The 20213-nt window shown below is 38.7% G+C and overlaps 1 protein-coding gene across 1 annotated transcript in view; it reads left to right on the forward strand.

Annotated features, from left to right (window-relative positions):
• Positions 1–1370: 1370 nt before the first annotated feature.
• Positions 1371–20213, forward strand: part of TMEM132B (transmembrane protein 132B) — a 751132-nt gene continuing 732289 nt past the window's right edge. The window contains exon 1 of the mRNA XM_040347367.1: positions 1371–1800. Coding sequence (XP_040203301.1) covers positions 1734–1800 — 67 coding nt within the window. The 5' untranslated portion in view covers positions 1371–1733. The remainder of the gene's footprint in view (positions 1801–20213) is intronic.

Below are 20213 nucleotides of genomic sequence, written 5' to 3' on the forward strand. Positions count from 1 at the left end.
AATTTTGCTGTACCACGGTTCTGTTAAGCTGTTAATCTAAAACTCTGCATTGTCCTGTCTCAAATGCTTCCTTTTGTATCAATAAAAACATTTCTGTTAAAAAAAAAAATGTGCGTACGCTCGGTGGTAAGGGGTTAACCCATGCGGCTTGCTCCAAAGTCCCGCTGCTGTGTTTATTGACATAGACAGTGGGACTTGGCTCCACCCCCATGTCACATCTTTTGATTGAGGAGCCAAAGGCTCCTGTTGCTATAATTCTGTTCAATGAGGAGAGTGACAGCGGCTGGGGCTGCTGCACTTGTGCACATCGTTGGATCGGATAGGGCTCAGGTAAGAAAATGAGGGGGGGGGGGAGTCTGGGGGTTGCTGCAGCACAGGAAAAAGGAAAAACCTTAAAGGGGTTGTAAAGTCTCAGTATTATAGGCTTACCTATATCAGTGTTTCTCAACTCCAGTCCTCAAGGCGCACCAACAGGTCATGTTTTCAGGATTTCCCTCAGATGAAATGGCTGTGGTAATTACTAAGGCAGTGAAACTGATTAAATCCCCTGTGCAAAATAATGGAAAGCCTGAAAACATGACCTGTTGGGGCGCCTTGAGGACTGGAGTTGAGAAACACTGACCTATATTATAGACTTACCTGTAGCAAAAAAAAAAAAGGTTTACAACCACTTTAATGGCTGTATAGAATAGATGGCTGCAGATAAACAGGTACAGCTCATTTTACAGCGCATATATGTAAGGGTTGTAAAGCTCCTACCAGTTAGCACTACTTTAAATCTCAATTTCTCTGTTTTCCAGCAAAGTCCAGTAGCTTCCTGATGAGGTATAGACAAGTTGAAGGGTTCCTATAGGTCACTGCTCCCATCTTCTGGAAGAATGATCCCCCTCTAATCTGTCTTCCCATTGGAGAAAGGATGTAGCCCAGTGAGTGTAATATAGAAGACATACAAGCCACTTGTAGATGTGAAATGAGAGGGGGATCCATTTGTTCCTCTGGGTTGCACATTGCACATTTTCTCCTCCAAAGGATACAATACCTTGTGTTTGGCTGATGATTTCCTATAGATGCTTCTTCTCATCTAGATGTGTGATTCCAGGTATGGTGTCAGCAGAAAATCAAAGGGCAGCCTCAGCAGCACCCAGGACATTTAAATGGCACATCATCATCCTAGGATGCTGATCAGGCAGGTGTGCCATGGATTAACTCTTCCCTCTCCTCCTTGTCTAAGTGGCAAGTGTAGTGAGATTTCTCCCTCCTTGCCATGCTATGCCCACACCTCCCGCCTCCCTCTAGTGGTACACAGAAGCTGCCAATCTACAGAGCTCCGCCCCCTCTGACACTCAAGGAGTTGCAGGGGAGTTCTCCCGGCCAGAGCTGTCACTGGTGGGTCGGGGAAGATGCTGCACGAGAGAGGCTCATCCCTATCACAGTACAGCAGCAGGGATCGCAGGGATCGTAGGGATCGGCACATGTGAGATCTCATCACAGCTTCTCCTGTACAAGAGAGGGGGGATCCTCCAAACATGCCTTAAACTAAGTCACCGCTCCGGATCCATGGCTCTGGATATTACTCAGATGGGCTTCTAAAGTTACCCACCCACCCGTGTGTACCTACCTACCCCTCCCGGCCATGACAGCAGCCAGCCGCTGGGATTATCAAGGCAGCCCTTCGTGATCATTGGAGGAGGAGGATATGTCATACAAGTGCTGCTGATCTCCGACTGGGAAAGATGACTTGGAGGATAGCCTCCGTCTACCCTGCCCTGCACCTCCTCTCTATAGCCCTGCTGTGCAAAGGTAAGTCCAACTTTCCTTCCTTCCTCCCATCATCATCTGCTCCCTCTCCCCCCATCCCTGGCTGCATGCTTCCTTAGCGCTGGCACATCTGGGCAAGTGACAGTTCATTTCAATGGCTCGTGCCAACAGCCCTTTGTTTAATAAAAGTGCTGAAGGAAAGCATCACCCATTCAAAACATCCTTCAGGAAGCGCCGGAGGTTTCGCTGCCTCCCCTTTCTTAAAGCTGCCAGAGATGCACACTTCTTTCTTTCTTCTTTCTTTCTGTTTCATATATAGCCAACATGTGCTTTTAGGAAAATAGGTTAATTGCTGCACAATACGCCTGATAAGATCAGGCAGCAAGCAGACCTTCTTATGTGTGCACAATCATTTCTATAATCATCTCAGGGGAAGTTCCAAAAAAAAAGGAAATGCCACTTCCCTGGGTGCTGCCACTTACTTTCTAGCTCGAGCATGGTAAGTTTTCTAGCCCGAAAAGTAGATATAGATCTAGATATCTAGATCTATAGATATATCGATATGTATATTTCTATCTATCTATCTATCTATCTATCTATCTATCTATCTATCTATCTATCTATCTATATATCTATCTATCTATCTATCTATCTATCTATCTATCTATCTATCTATCTATCTATCTATCTATCTATCTATCAATCTATCTATCAATCTAGAGAAAGATATAAACATCTATAGATTTCGATATCTATCTATCTATCTATCTATCTATCTATCTATCTATCTATCTATCTATCTATCTATCTATCTATCTATCGAAAGATATAAATATCTATAGATATCAATATCTATCTATCTATCTATCTATCTATCTATCTATCTATCTATCTATCTATCTATCTATCTATCTAGAGAAAGATATAAATATCTATAGATATTGATATCTATAGATAGATATAGATAGCTATATCTATAGATATATATACATATATAGTTATATATCTCTAGCTATAGAGATATATAGATATTTATACTGATAGATAGATAGATAGATAGATAGATAGATAGATAGATAGATAGATAGATAGATAGATAAATAGAGTGAGCTTTTGCCATGCAGTCTCAAGCCAGAAAAACTGTTTATATAAATTTGGGGATTTTTTGGCACTCAGTCCTGAAAGATAAGCGTTCAAATCCCAAAATTATATATATATATATATATATATATATATATATACACATACACATATATAGGCTATCAGTGATAAGTCATGAAAGATACGTTTTTGAGCCCCTGAATTATTAAAAATAAATACATAAATAAATAAATATATATATATATATATATATATATATTATATATATATATATATATATATATATATATATATACATATATATATATATATATATATATATATATATATATATATACATAGTGAGCTTTTGGCTCCCTCCTGTGTACAATCAATTTATATATATATATATATATATATATATATATATATATATATATATATATATATATATATATATATACGTTTTTGAGCCCCTAAATTGTTAAAAATAAATACACAAATATATATATATATAGTTATATATATATATATATATATATATATATATATATATATATACATATATATAAATATATATATATATATATATATATATATATATATATATATATATATATATATATATAAAAAACACATATATATATATATATATATATATATATATATATATATAGTGAGCTTTTGGCTCCCTCCTGTGTACAAACAATATATTTATATATATATATATATATATATATATATATATATATATATATATAAACTTATGCAACTCAGTCATGAAAGCTTTTGCAGGGTTTAAAAAAAAAATATATATATATATGGGCTATTGGTGCTCAGTCATGAAAGATACATTTTCAAGCCCTTGAAAAAATATATATATATATATATATATATATATATATATATATATATATATATATATATATATATAAATAAAAACTTTTGGCACTCAGTCGTAAAAGATTTAGCAAGGTTTTTAAGTATATATATATATATATATATATATATATATATATATATATATATATATATATATATATATATATATATATAGTGATCTTTTGGCTCCCTCCTGTGTACAGTGACTTATAGATCAGCAAGTAGAGAGCATTTTCTTTAGGGATCAAGCTGGCCCGGTCGCCTGTAATAAAGAATACTAATCCCCAATTACATCAGATCTACTAGCGCCACAAGAGAAAAGAAAAGTTGTTTTACTTGGCAAGTATTCACATGTGCTTTTCCCTTAACATTTATTATCTTTTATTAGGTTCACAGGGAATAGTTAATGGCTGTCCCCTGCCATACAAATCGGTTCCATTAAGGGCTGTTAAATGTTTGTTTGCATTATAACCCATCGGGGCCTATAACATTAACATTTTTGGTGCCCTTTGGCTGCGGAAGAATTGCATTTTAAAGGGGCAGGGGGCATATTCATAACCACAACCATCCAATTACATGAATCCACTGTGTTTGTTTTTTTTTTGGGCTTGTGATAGCTGCATAATGTACCATTCAAAGCTGCTATTCCTGGAGCTCTTGTCTATAAAGCATCTGTAGAATTTATGAGATCAGATTTACAAATGGGAGGATTTGAAGGTCAAATCTGTGTTTGTTTTGAAATTTTGCATCTTGATTTTCTTTCGGTCCTCATCTGTTGCGCAGAATACAGAATCTGGAAGTCAAATGACAGCCTGTTTAGTTTCGTCAAAGTCTGCCTTGACTGTAAATGTTTTGATTATGTAAGTAGCTTTATCCCAGGAATGCATTCAGCACCCAAGTTTCAGTTCAGAGAAGTAAAAGTTAAGGGTGACGTACTAATACGCCAAAAAAAATTCACCAGACCTACCGGTCTGTGAATTTTGCTTCAGGGAACCAATCAGATTGAAGGAAAGTTAAACAACATGCAAATTCCTTCCTAAATTGTCTGAATGTTTGAATTTTAAGATTAGCCACCCATAACATTCACCTCTTCCCATATGCTTCTTTCTTTTGTGTTCTGACAAAAATCACCCAAACACAGATTTAAATAATTATCATTAACCTCTGCCTGAAGGAAACAATGGGTTATGTATTCATAGGATGATTATTTTTGAATGAATCGAGGATAATAGAGATTAGACAGCCGTTACATTGGGTCGTAGTAATGTGCTTATTATTCTCTGTAAAGATCGGCGCTCAGAGATTATATAGTAATCAGTTGCAGGCTATGTTGAATGACTTGAGGAGTCTCAAGGCTATGGATAGGACAAGATAGCAGGATTACTTAATAACAGAGAACAAAGAGCAATCCCTGTAACCCAAAGCACCCATTTGAAGACTGGCTTTGATGAGCCTGACCACACTAGAGTGCTGAAACTCAAGTTGGGATTGGTTACTGCCCATCATTATCATGCCACTGTCTTCTTAAAGGGTTCCTGTACTGAGGGAATATGGAGGATGCCACTGTTGAAAATGCGTATTGCCTGGCTGTCATACTGATCTAATGGCTTCAATACATTATAAGGCACTAACAAGCATGCATATCAGGAGACTCATAAAGGAAACCTGAAGACAGCCAGGCAACCAGAATTCTTAAAAGAAAGTCAGCAATTTCCTTTAAATTGGCCTGTAACATGTTTGTCATGTATAGACAGCACGCTCTATTTTCCAAAGACGCTCGAAGCACATAAAAGTCCACATTGTGGGCAATATAGGGGAATTAGCCTCTTTGCTTTGTGCCCAAGTTTGCTTAGTACATTGTTTGATGTAGTGCCAAGCTTTGCCAATTCTTAAAAATTCCTTGGGCACACAACTACATATTATTATTCATGATCTATATAGCGCCAACAGTTTACAACATATAGGGGGGACAGTACATTTACAGTTCAGTTCAATACAGAGAGTACAGGAGGGCCCTGCTCATAGAGCTTACATTCTAAAGGGAGGGGGGGTGTGATGCAAAATATATATCCCTTTACTTATGGTTACTTTGAAGTTTTTCTTTCTTTTTCTATTGATATCTGGACTTGTTCGCTAATGAGCAATGAATCCTGCTAGCCTAAATACCATAATTACTGTGAATGGCAAATACATAAACAGTGATTCACATGTGACACGTATAATCAGATATACATAATTCACTGACGTGTATGTAATTTGTATGTGTTATACCCTTCTGTGTGCCTGGCAGCTGGGCACAGTTGGTAACAGTTACTGTTGTGCAGTGAATGGGCCCTTATTGCTCTGCCAACAGATTCACCATCTTGAGGCTACATTATGACAGCACAATACAGGCATTTGGCTTTGCACATGACAAGCTCAATACAAACATGCTGTGATTCATTGGTTTATTGGGGACGGTGATATTATAGCAGAGAAGCAGATTGAGAGTATTTTTACGCACCCAGGATCACTTTGCACGCCTTCGTACATCTAAATTGCATTCTATTACTGACACTATTTTTAAGTCTTCTCATAGATGTCTTAGGTGACTACGGTAACACATTGTGGAGTTTTGTTTGGGTGACATCTATCCGCTATAAAAAATCCCACATCTTCACTGCGTAAATCCTCGAAAGCAGATATCCAGGTTTATTCAATACAGCTAGTAACAATGGCAGTGTGCCCTAACCCATAGAAACCAGACAAATCAATAGAAGATGAGTTGTGAATGGTTGCTACGGATTACTGTACTTTGCTTGTGGCTTTTTTTGCTTTGTTAAGACAGTCTTAGCCTAGTGCAATAGCCAGTGGTTACCAATTGGAAACCATCTGCTCTCTGTATATAGTTGGCAGAATAGTGGAATATGGTTTGTAATTTAGTTGCTAGAGCTTACGGCACAGCTCTGATCTTTGCACTCTTATTTAATAAGTCAGTCTGTGCTATTTTTGGAAAGCCGTTGTGTGCAGTGAGCTCAGGTGTAGTTATTGTATCCATACCCTCATTTTTGTGACCTATCGAAAAAAAAAAAAGATTTACTGTACAAATCTCTTATTTTCAGATTGGACACATAACTAGAATGCAGCAGATTCTGTGTCTTCATTTTGGCTTGCATAGTAGCAAGTATCAGACTTCGTTTTCACCTTGGCGTGCTAAGAAATTAGATCTGTGGGCGTTAAAAGTGACATCTGTACGCACCTAACACTTCTCAGTCTCTTTGCCCCCTCCCTTCCTCTCTTTCTAATTCTATCTCTTATTTCTCCATATTTCCCATCTCCCATGTGTCCCTGCAGTCCCTATACATCTCTCCCCCCCATTTTTTTTTTTTTGCGTCTGATCCTCTTTCTCCTTCATTTGTTTCCAGCTAAGTTTTTTTTTTATTGTTTCACTAACATATGAGAGGAGACGGTGCACCGTTGACTTTTATTGAGGTGTCTATTCATAGGTAATGCTAGTTATAACTCTCTGGGGATCCAGCTGGAAGCTTTATTTCCTTTTGTATTTCTATTGTAGAAATGAGCCCAGTTATCAGACAGGTCTATTGTTATAAGTCTATAAAGAGGCTGCTATATCTGGATTTGCAGTGAAAGTGTCTTCAGTGTTTTATATGAACCTCAGCTCGGGCGAGATGAAATCAATTTGTTGTGTTTTATTGGGGACCTCAACGCTGCCTGTACTATGGAAAATCGACCCAGTCTGTTTTTAATTGCATAGGTTTGATACATTAACCAATTAATGAATGTTTCAAATCATTCCTTGCTATTGCTTTCTCTGCAAATACAATGAAATTTCTTGTGGGTTTCCCATTTCAATCAGCTTATTATATGTTGAATGGCAATAATTCTCACGACAAACGCCGATTATACTATAGTATTTATTTATACTGTATGTTCATCATATAGATAGATTTGATACCTCTTAGGTATATAAGTTAGTGCATACTGAGAGTTGTGGTTGCACAGTATCTGGCGAGCAGGTGAAAAGGCAGTTTTTTTTTAATTTAATAAAGAATTTTATTACTATATGGTATTTTGTATATAAAACTATACAACATAAAATAGATATCAATAGTAAGAGCGTTGGATGGGGGTTTGCACCCAAAGGGGACTTTTGGGGTTCCCAGTTTATCATAATTTAATTTCATTTTATTGGGCGCAATATTTTAAGTTTTCAGATCAGTATCGTAGCTGGAATTTGAGACCCCAGAACTTCGGGTTTCAAAGTTGCAACTACTATCGAGATTAAAACATTATGAAAAAAACGTGATCTGATGAACACATTAGAAAGGGAGATAAAAGCTGTGCTTTAGATACATGGTTTTGATTATGGAGATGCACAGAGAAGCAATTATGCCACATCTGGAGCCCAACCTTAAACAGGTTATACGGAGTTCCTTTAACTCATTAATTCTTGGGTAGATTCCCCGTACCGTGCTCTTCTGTCTGGAAAGAAACCCAAAAGAAGCAGAAATAGACACACCATCCATCACTCAATGATTTCATTAGGGGCTATGCCTGTCACAAGACAGATGATGCTATGGGTTTGTGATGGGTGACTTGGCCTTGGTTATTCAGGGATTTCCTAATATAATTACAATAAACGTCATTTTAATCCTAAAAAAAAATATCATCTTTGCATCTGTCTCTGGTTTCTAGGAAAAAGGTTTTTTCAGGCCTCACATCTGTGACAAGGATGTAGATTATAACAAAATTCTTTAATCTCTAATATGTCTTTGTACCAGAGGAGAACGTTGATACTCATAATTAAATTGTGAAGCAAATGTGAGTTACTGAATAATTACACCAAAGAAACTCTGTATAGCATTCTGGATGCAACGCTACCGCAAAGAGCCCAGACCAGAGTTCAATCTAAATAGGCCAGTGCTTTTATTTTATGTGTTTTTCAAGTGATGTTTTTCTGATACTTTTTATTTTTAATAGGCAGATTAAAATGGCACTGGGATGCATTGACAAGATACTGAATCTGTCTTCTATGTTCGTAGTGATCAATCGATTCCACATCTGTGGAGTTGATTGGGTATCAAACCGAATCTTAATTTCCATAATCAATCAAACAGCAACAATCTATTTTTGTCATTGGAAAAGCACTATTTGTCCTTCCCTTCTATTAACCTCCCTGGCGGTATGATTATGTCTGGAATTTTGTACCAAAAGCGGTACAATTATTTTGCATGGAAATTTGGCGTTTTATACTGTAGGCCTGCAATTCTTATGCCGCATACACACCATCACTTTATGTGATGAAAAAAAAACAACGTTTTTAAAAACGTCACTTTAAATGGCCGTGTGTGGGGGAAAACGTTGTTTTATGTCTTGTTAAAAACGAAAAAAAAAAATTGAAGCATGCTTCAATTTTATGTGTCGTTTTTCAAAACGTCGTTTTTTACTTCACAGAAATTGACCGTGTGTAGCAAAAAACGACGTTTAAAACAACGTTTTTACACCCGCGCATGCCCAGAAGATAGTTATGAAGCGAGCTTCAATGGAAAAAAGTGGTGAACGTAACCTCGCTTTGCTAGAGCATTGTGAAAAAACGATATGTGTAGGCAACTTCGTCTTTGAAAATTGAAGTTTCAAAAACGTTGTTTTTTACATAAAGTGATGGTGTGTATGCGGCATTAGGAATAACTCACTTAAATCTGTCCAAACAAGAGTCTAGTAGACATCCCGGGTATGATAAAGTTTGAAACACAACATCATAAATTATAATATAATAAATAACTATAAATAATTATAACAAATAATAATGTAATTATAATAAAAATGATTCAATAATGTAATCAAATCAAAAACACTGAAATTTGCTCAGTTGCAGAATTGTCGCTGTCATTATTTTTATTGTTTGATGACGAATTTCCACACAAATCGCTATCGCTCAATTCTGCAAGTGATTCTAATTTATTATCGCTGTTTTCTAGCTGCTCTAAAAGCACTTTTGATGTAAAGGGACACTTTTTGGTTGCTATGGACATTCTCCAGTTTCCAGGCAGAGAGAATAGTTTTTATTATAAAAAACTGCATGCAGAACACTGGACTAACCACTAGGGACAAAGGGGGTGTGTATTTATTTCATACAGTACTGTAATCTTTAAGATTACAGTATACTGTATGTGTATTGTGTTTTTCACTTTTTTGAATTTGGCGCCGAACTCCGTCCCCGTGCATCGTAACGTCGCAGGGAACGGAGCTCGGCGGCACTGTGAATCGAGCGAGGAGACACAGCGTGGGAGCCCGCACACACAGCGGGGGCACATCGCAGGATCCAGGGACAAGGTAAGTAACTTCCCCCTGTATCCTGCAATGCAATCCCGAGTCTGGCTCGGGGATACAGCTTTTGGTATAAAAAATTCACCCCAAGCCAGACTCGGGATTACCGCTAAGGCCTCGTACACACTATAGGTTAAACAGAGGACAACGGCCTGATGGACCGTTTTCATCAGTCCAAACCGTGTGTGGGTGCCATCGGTTATTTATCCATAGGTTAAAAAAAAGCAATCTTGTTTTAAATTTAACCGATAGATACCTAACTGATAGAAAAAAAAACGATCGTTTGTAGGCACGTCTATCGGTTAAAAATCCACGCATGCTCAGAATCAAGTCGACGCTTGCTTGGAAGCATTGAACTTCGTTTTTTTCAGCACGTCAATGTGTTTTACATCACCGCGTTCTGACACGATCGTTTTTTTAACTGATGGTGTGTAGGCACGACTGACCATCAGTCAGCTTCATCGGTTAACCGATGAAAATGGTCCATCAGACCGTTCTCATCGGATGGACCAATCGTGTGTACAGGGCTTAAGAAGGTTAAAACTCCACGGGAAATTGGACTTGGTTGACTAAATCTTTCTATAATCATTGCTGTGATCCCTAAGAATTCTGCTAAATCCCAAACTAAATTCAGGTTGTTAGAAAAATAACTATGTTGTAGTAACACCAGAGCTACAAACAGATGACTTGTTTATCTATCTATCTATCTATCTATCTATCTATCTATCTATCTATCTATCTATCTATCTATCTATCTATCTATCCATCTATCTATCTATCTAGAATTGTATTCATTTTACCATTAACACACAAGGGTCAAGGGCCAAGTGTTAATGCTTGTGTTCACCTCCCAAGACACAACTACTTGATTGTCTTTATTTTCAATTCTCTTCTGCTGATGAAAGCATTCTTCATTTCACCAAGAACTGTGCAATAATTTGTTGTTTTATCTTCTTACCCGCCATAGTTTAATCCTTTCCCTTCCAGAAGTGACAAGCGTTTATGCAATTGTATCATTAACACTCTCAAGCTGGAAGATGTAATGAGAACATGACACTTTGTCACTGGACTGAAGAACAGACAGGGATTGTTAATGCTTCGGTGCATCCGGGACACATTAAATTAATCTTAAAAGGGGTTTGAACAAGCCTGGATTTATCATGCTGGAAATACAACAAAAGTTGTACAGATACAAGGGGACTATCTCCCCCGGCAGCTTATTCCATCTCCACCTAAGAAGAGGTCACCTTGGTGAGGTTGTGGAGATAACAGTTGCACAACCTCGGTGGCACTATGGTTTGTGCCTGGCATATAGCCCGGTTCTGGTGTGTGTATGAGTTTGGCAGTGACATCAGGCTGTTGTTTTGTTGGCGTCTTCGCTTGTTCCTTGGCTTCCGTCCTCTCTGGCAGCTGTGTAGCTGTCTCAGTTATGCGAAGGCATGGAAGGGTCAATGTGCTCCTGTCCCAGATGAGCTGTGTTTTCTTCTTCATCTCTGTCTTTTCTGTCTGTCACTTCAAAGGATGGATTTCGGATAGTATAGAATCTTTTACATGGGTCATCTTTTTACATATTCCACTGAGCCTTTGAGGGTATTTTTATGCTCAGTCTATCCAAGTGGGATGTGTTTACCAATGAGTAGCTGATGCGTTAACCCTTTTGTATGATAAGTTGCAATAAGTGCTTAGGTCCACACGATTGCTTAGGGTACATCATTTTCTGTAAAGGAAAGCATTAACAGATTAATCTGAAGGCAACGCTATTCCAATAGACTACACTGAGAGTTTGCTGCATAGTGCCACCTACAGGATGATTTTGCTCTGGTTTGTTTAACCTCTTCATGACTGTAATTCAACTTCATAAGTTAAATGCCTCATGCTGTGAGAATGTTAAAGGGTCACTAAAGGATTTTTTTTTTTTAGCTAAATAGCTTCCTTTACCTTACTGCAGTCCTGGTTTCATGTGCTCATTGTTCGTTTTTGCTTTGAAGTAGCTGTAATCCTTCTCTGATCTCCACACTTCCTGCTTGTCTGGCTCCTTATGAAAAAACTCATGCGAGCTTCTCACTGTGGTCCATCACAGAAGGTGTGATTACTGTGTGTCTAAAACTCCTCAGAACCAATCAGATTCATTTTAAAAACAAACACTGCCCTGTGTTTGTTTGTTTTTGTTCGGTGTGTCTCTGTACTTCACAGAAACAGGAAATTAGTTTAAAAATGAAACTAAACTGCAGGCACATTATATGATTGATTTTTATATATTTTTAATCATTTTTAAAAGGGATCAGTTAACTATTATGTCTCTATACCCTGTAAACAGTAATTTTAGCAAAAACATGTTTTTCCTTTACTGCTCCTTTAACCCCCCTGGCGGTATTCCCGAGTCTGACTCGGGGTGAGATTTTTTGGCTACGATCGGTAACCCCGAGTCAGACTCAGGCTCGCCTCGCTGAATCCACAGGCACTGTTTACTTACCTTGTCCCTGGATCCAGCGATGCCACCGCGCTGTGTGAGTGAGCGGGACCTCGCTCGATTCACACAGTGTCCTCCTGTGCCGCGATCTCCGTTCCCTGCACCTTTACAACGCACGGGAGCAGAGAACGGTGCCAAAATTCAAAAAGGTAAACAAACACAATACATACAGTATACTGTAATCTTATAGATTACAGTACTGTATGTAAAAAATACACCCCCCCCTTGTCCCTAGTGGTCTGCCCAGTGCCCTACATGTACTTTTATATAATAAAAACTGTTCTTTCTCCCTGCAAACTGTAGATTGTCCATAGCAACCAAAAGTGTCCCTTTATGTCAAAAATGGTTTTAGAGCAGCTAGAAAACAGCGATAATAAATTATAATCATTTGCAGAATTGTGCGGTAACGATTTGTGGGGAAATTCTCCATAAAAAAATAAAAGTAATGACAGCAACAATTCTGCAACTGAGCAAATTTCAGTGATTTTGAGTTGATTACATTATTGAATAATTTTTATTATAATTATATTATTATTTGTTATAATTATTTATAATTATTTATTATATTATAATTTATAATTTTGTTTTTAAAAAAATGTCATACCCGGGATGCCTACTAGACTCTTGTTTGGTTAGATTTAAGTGAGTTATTCCTAAGAATTACAGACCTACAGTATAAAACGCCAAATTTCCTTGCAAATAATGGTACCGCTTTCAGCACCTTTTTTCTGAAATAATCATACCGCCAGGGAGGTTAATTATAGCCTATCCATGATCAAAGTGGGAAATCATATATTCCTTTCCATGTTGTATTTAAATTATTTTTAGCCGATTCTTATTAATTTGAATGATCTTGAACGAACTTACTTTGTGAAGATCCCCACACATTCACTTTTTTAAATTCTGTGACAAATATTCACTATGTGTAGTCAGTGCTGTGTCACACATTTCACAGAGCCTACAGAGGTGTTGATAGGAGTTTCAGGAGGCGGAGTCAGTACAGGAATCGCAGCAAGGTACCATGGGATATATAGTCCCTATAAATTGAAAGCAAACAGCAGAAGAGACGCTGCAAAGCATGCAGGGAAACCAAGAAGTTGTGGAAAGAGATGGTCAGCAGACAGGCAGAACTCACAACACAAAAGGATATTTTTTCCAGTAAGCTTACATTGGATTGTCAAAAATAAATATTGATTTGTTTTGCTATTACAATGTTATAAAATGAAACTGTATGATGTGACTATAGATCTCATTTGACCTTGCAACAGAGAACTGGGCAACTGTGTGTGTTCTTGTAAACCCACTTTGTAATTTTCAGGCAATCCCCAGTGTTTGATAATGCTATGTGCCCAGTGTGTGTGCTTTTGTTAAAAAAATGGCCCTCTATACCTTATTTCAGAGCACCACTCTGCGCTCACGTGATCAATTCCTCTCCTGATCTGGCAGCTACAGTGGGAGGGGCTGAGAATCCCTCCGCTGATGTCAGTTGGGAGGAGAGGAGGAGAGCAGCGGGCGGTCACATGAGCATTTAGCAGCACTCTGAAATAAGATATAGAACAGAATTTTTTCAATATAGCAAACACACTCTGGGCACATAGCATTATCGAACACTGGGGATTGCCTGAAAACTACAACGTTATTTTAGCAGCAGGAGGGGAGGTGGCGGGCACTGACTGACACAAGCTGACAGGCAGGGAGGCAGGGGGAGAGAGGATACGAGAGAGAGCGGATGACTGCAGCACATACACTGGCCACGTTGTCAAGGCTCAGCAGCCATGATAAGCCACAGTCAATTTACAGGTGGGGGGGGGGGGGGGCAGAGCCAGGCAGGATCAGCCATGTACTTCAGGTGATATAGGGGGCCAAATGACACAGCACAAGCACTGTGCTGTTATTCATGCTTTAAAGGATGTGGACACCTAATTTTCAAAAAACACTGATCACAAATGGGGATAATTATGCTTTAACAGTGTATTAAAGATGTAAATGTGACCATCAAATGCGGAAGTGTATAAACTATGCTTTAAGGAAGTATTTTATAATGTTCTATAAACAATGTAGAAAAAGCATAGTGTGCTTTCTTTTTAACATTTCTATTGGCTGTATTTAACTGTCATGAAGGCATGTGCACATGCAAAAATGACCAGTCATTGATATTCTTCTTGAAAATAACGTTCATAATCATAATTGGGATGCTTTGGTCATGCGCTGTCTTGTGAACTGACAGAACTGACCACTAATAAGCCCCTTTCACATGGGCATTCCGACAGTCAGATAAAAACAGACTGCAATGTACACCTATGGTTGGTCAGATATAAGCATCCAATTATATCCGCACAAATTCAGGTCAGTTCAGGTTTGTTGGATGGAATGCGAAAAAAATTGCCTCCAGGTTCCCTTTAATATAAACTATTAGCAACCGATCTCCTGTTTTCTCTGTCCTAAGATTTAACCAGATCCACAAGACTAACTTCCCAACAATCTTAGTTATGAGATTTCCAGGTAATTTTACCCATAGAAGTATACTTCTTTGATATTAGTCCCATAAAACTCCCATAAGAATAATTTTCTATCACCCAGTCATCTTTCAGTAACATAAAAGAGTGATTGTGCACTAAGATGTTTCTTAAAAATCATATATTTAACCGTAGTCTTAGGATGACTGACCAGCGTTGTCAACTTATAAAAAACAAGAAATGACACGTCCTTTTAATGTATCTATACCTAAAACTTAAATTTTTATTTTTTATTTTGGACAGAGCAGGGAAGGGTTAAGGGTTCCTATTGGAAAAGGTTTTCTTAATTTCCCGTCCAAAGGGTACAACAGGAAATGGGAGGAAATCTATCTGATGTAAGAGGAAATCCCCTCCTGGTTAATTGTCATAGGCATCTCTACTAAACGATTTTGCCTCACCTCCTGTTTTGATGACAGTTGTGAAACCTTCTTTTTTTCTTCTACTTCTTTATTTAGGTATTTGCAGCAAACATCAAAAAAAGATCACATGTGTCTGACATATGGCGCAAAAGCCTAGAGGGTATGCATACATTTCAAACCCCAACATAGGCTAACCTATAGCACACAGAAAAATCGGAAATTGAAATATACAAACATAACATGGCCAAAGAACATCATATTGGGGTCTATTTACTAAAGGCAAATCCACTTTGCACTACAAATGCAAACTACAAGTGCAAAATGCACTTAAAATTGCACTGAAAGTGCACTTGGAAGTGCAGTCGCTGTAGATCAGAGGGGGACATGCAAGGACAATGAAAAACAGCATTTTAGCTTGCACATGATTAGATGATAAAATCAGCAGAGCTTCCCCTCATTTCAGATCTGCCCCTCAGATTTACAGCAACTGCACTTCCAAGTGCAATTCCAAGTGCACGTTGCACTTGTAGTGCAAAGTGGATTTGCCTTTTGTAAATAACCCCCATAGTTGTCAAATTTTTAATTTTCAGCCACTTGCTGCTTTGTCATTAAGACAAATAGCGATAACAACCTGACTCTTCTTTCATTTGTTCAAAATTAGATTTTAGAATAAATTATTTATAATATTGACATGATGACATGATTAAATAAGATTTGTATCACTGTTGTTAATCCAGACAGTTCCTTGTCTATAGAAAAGCCATCCTCTATGGTTTGTAAGAGCTGCAAACATGGATAGGCCTCCTGCTGGGAGCTACAGATGGTGATAGATATGTGGTAGTCTGGATTATTGCAGTACAGTTTTTATCTGATTCAACTGATGAATGGATACAGCACATAAAAAGGAAAGGGATTGTCCCTTTTTATTTAAAGGGAAAGGGTCAATCTGATGACAGAGTTTTTTGGACAACAGCATTCTAAAATGCTTTTACCGTATTTATTCGAGTATAAGCTAAGTTTTTCAGCCCTTTTTTAGGGCTAAATATATACCCCTTGGCTTATACTCGAGTCAGTGTACCTGAAGGGCTGCTAGCATTCATTGTTTAAAAGTCGCGGCTTCCCCCTGGTTCCTTTCCATGATAGGCGCTTCCCAGCAGACACTGTGTTCAGTGTTCCGCCTATCACGGACGTCTTCTCATCCTCGGACTCAGTTTCCCAGCAGACACTGTGTTCAGTGTTCCGCCTATCATGGACATTCTCTTGTCCGAGGATGAAAAGACGTCCGTGATTGGCAGAACACTGAACACAGTGTCTGCTGGGAAACTGAGTGAGAGGATGAGAAGACGTCCGTGATAGGCTGCTGGGAAATGCCTATCATGGAACGGGACCAGGAGGAGACCGCAACTTTTAAACAATGAATGGACGCCCGCAGCCTGTCAAGAATTACAGGTACACTGACTCGGGCACAGGGAGTCTGCAATGGGCACAGTGAGGTGGCAATGGGCACAGTGATGTTGGGCACAGTGAGGTTGCAATGGGCACAGCGAGGTTGCAATGGGCAAAGTGAGGCGTGCAAATGGGCATTGTTGACCCTCTTTTTCGCTTACAGTAACTGCGGCATTCTCACCCTAGGCTTATACTCGAGTCAATGAGTTTTCCCAATTTTTGTGGTAAAATTAGGTACCTTGGCTTATACTCGGGTCGGCTTATACTCGAGTATATACGGTAAGTGTTTGTTATTCCTAACCACCCTAGCAATACCGAAATCAGTCACGTGCTTATTGTTTTTAGGCTATCTATGTAGACCTCAGCCCTCAGTTATACAACACTTAACATGAATTAACATTATATTCAGTGGTGCTCATTAACACATGAGTATTGTGCTTATACTTGTAGTGCACAATAGTACATGAGCATTATTTTTTGGGAAAATGGAAATTTGCAAATTGCAAATTTTTCCCACATAGACTTCCAAATTAGCACCTGAAAATGTACGTTTTTCCATCTCCTTCTCCTAGCAACCTAAAGCTGGCCATAGATGGATGTTGTAACGGTCACCACCGTTTACGACCTTCCATCCACGACAACAGCTCGTCTGACACACAGACAGACCAGCAGGCATCCCATTTTCCCAGAATCAAGACGAGACACGCAGCTCTGTACTTGTTCCAAATGTAATGACAACTTTAATGGTTTCTTCTCAGCTTTTTATACAGTGCAAGAATGTGACAGTATTCAAAGGGACAATGAGATCTCCACCCCCCCCTAATCACACACTAATGGTAATTACTTAACATTCCTTAATCAACAACAAAACACCTTCACCCACTCTGTCTCCGCAAGTACATTCCACACATAAACAGTTTTTAGCATGCATAATTATAGGTCTGGGAGCAGACTTGGGATTAACACCTGTCCGTTACAACACCTTTACACAAGGACAATGGACTGTCTCCCAGGCCCTGATGCAATTAGCATGTCACTAGAAATGAGTCACTATTGACTGGTTGGGCCAACATCTTGCAATTTCTCAAGATCCTGCAATATGAACTATTATTGAGGTCCTATCTCATGTAATACATGAATTATGATTCCCTTGCCACTCCATGCCCAAAGGGCACAGAGTGGACTCAGACCCAAGAGTTATCAGTGACGCTGACACAGGAGTATCCTCCATCCTCACAAAGTCTTTGGGTGTCACGGGTCATTCCGTTACAGATGTTTTTTTTTTATCAGTAAGTAAAAGGATTTCCCCATACACACAATCAAGATGGATGGAGGAATCCTTTCCATTGCGCTATTGTATTCTGAAAGTCAGACTCCTCTGCTATCAGAATACCCTGAGCCAGAATACCAGAATAAATACCAGAATACCAGAATAAACTGGCTGTAGGCGCGGATCAATTGAACATTTTCCAATATTTCTGTTTAAAGGGAAACCGATTCTCAGATCAACTTTGATCCAGTGGGAAGGACCATAGATGAATCAAAATTCAGCAGATCTCTGCTGAACCAAGGCCAAGTTTCTATCCATCTATGGCCAGCTTTAGGTCTGTGAACAACGTGCAGGATTCAGGAGTGTGGCTGTGGAGACTTTTAGCCACCTAATGAGGGCCCACAAGAACCACACCATTCCAAGTGATGCCTATTGCAAAAACCGTGTCAAGCGGCAGAGAGCCTGGGAAGAAATAGGTATAGTGGACATGGCTCTAGAGCTCCAGCAATGCAAGGCCCCACAATATCGCACAGTAAAACCAGGAAGCAGATACAAGGACAGCAACTTAGATAGTCACAGATGATACTGCAAAAACAAAAATACCTGAAGCTTAAAACTATTTAAAAAACGTACAAAAATATTTAAAAAACCTGTTTTCGTATATGAAAGAAAACTCAGAAACAGACAAAATGTGTGAAGAAGGGCTATAGAGTAAAGTGGACAGGCGAAGATAAAACTTACAGCCAGGTCACAAATATCTGTGTTTGAGAACGTCGGTGTCTTCTACGTCACCGCGTTCTCTGTCCGCGGGGATTTTGGTCTGATGGTGTGTACACACATCAGACCAAAAGCTCCCAGGAGACATGTCCGCGGACCGTTTTCATCGAACATGTCTCCTCGTGTGTACGGGGCCTTATACAGTATGTCTAGAAGTGCCCAAAATGAACTTTATCAGTGGCGTGATAGGGAACTAGGACTATAATGTCCTCAAAAAAACGCTGAACTTTACATACATGATGAATCAGAAATGTATTAAGTCAATTTAAACAGAATGTTCAGTTCAGCTTTTAAGTAGTGAGTACAAATGTACTTTCACTGACATCAATTCAAAAGATCTCAAGAAGTTGAATCAATGAGTGTAATTTTATAAGCACTCGGACTCCCTGGTCTATGTAGTTTGTCCATCCTTTTATATACTATATTATATATAAATTACTGTTCCTCTGAAGCCAGCATTTAAATTAAATTATAGGAGCTCTGCATTTCTTGGTCCTAACTTTTTGCTTTGTTTTTGCAACTCAGTATGAAGTCATGATCATGAACATGAGGACATGACTTTAAACTTAGCAGTCAGAAAGTTCAAAACTAATCTTAGAAAATATTGTTTTACCAAAATAGTAGTTGATGCTTGGAATAGACTTCCAAGTAGTGAGTTAATCAACACTAAGTCAGCTTGGGACAAACATAGATATATAGATCTAGACAAAAAATGTAACCCCCTCCCTCCAAAAAACACCCAGAAAACAAAAAATTCTAAAAAATTGGGCAGACTCAATGGACACATGGTCTTTTTTTCTACTGTAACTCTTCTGTGTTTCTATGTTTCTAAATGTATACAGATGATTAATTGTTTATTAAAAATATTATCTTACTGACCAATGCTTTTATCAGTTATTAATGCAGCCAGGTGTTGGACTACAGTAACATGAACAAGGAGTCAATGCCCTCTGTTGCTCTTCTTGTTACTGCAATACTAATGTTATGCTGTATTCTTCTATGCAGAGTACTGTGAGCCATGGGAGTTGTAGTTCGAAACTGCAGTCATACAATGGTGCCAGTGGGCTCTGTACACTACAGTTCCCAAGATGCACTGAGGAGCAGGGGGAATGGTGAGACGGCTGTACTGAACTATCCAGGAAAACGTTGCTCTCTTGGCACCTTAGACTCGATGAGCGCACACCTACAGCCACTGACAGACTATAGTAAGACTGACCCGGGGGTGGGGTGATGGGGGGGATTGAACAGAGGTCCAGCAAGAGAGAGAACCCTTCCTGCAGATCACTGACCACAGTGATTGCACCGCACCATGACCAAAGAGTGTCCTT

Source organism: Rana temporaria, chromosome 1 (assembly GCF_905171775.1).
Source record: "Rana temporaria chromosome 1, aRanTem1.1, whole genome shotgun sequence".
NCBI classification, from domain to species: Eukaryota; Metazoa; Chordata; class Amphibia; order Anura; family Ranidae; genus Rana; species Rana temporaria.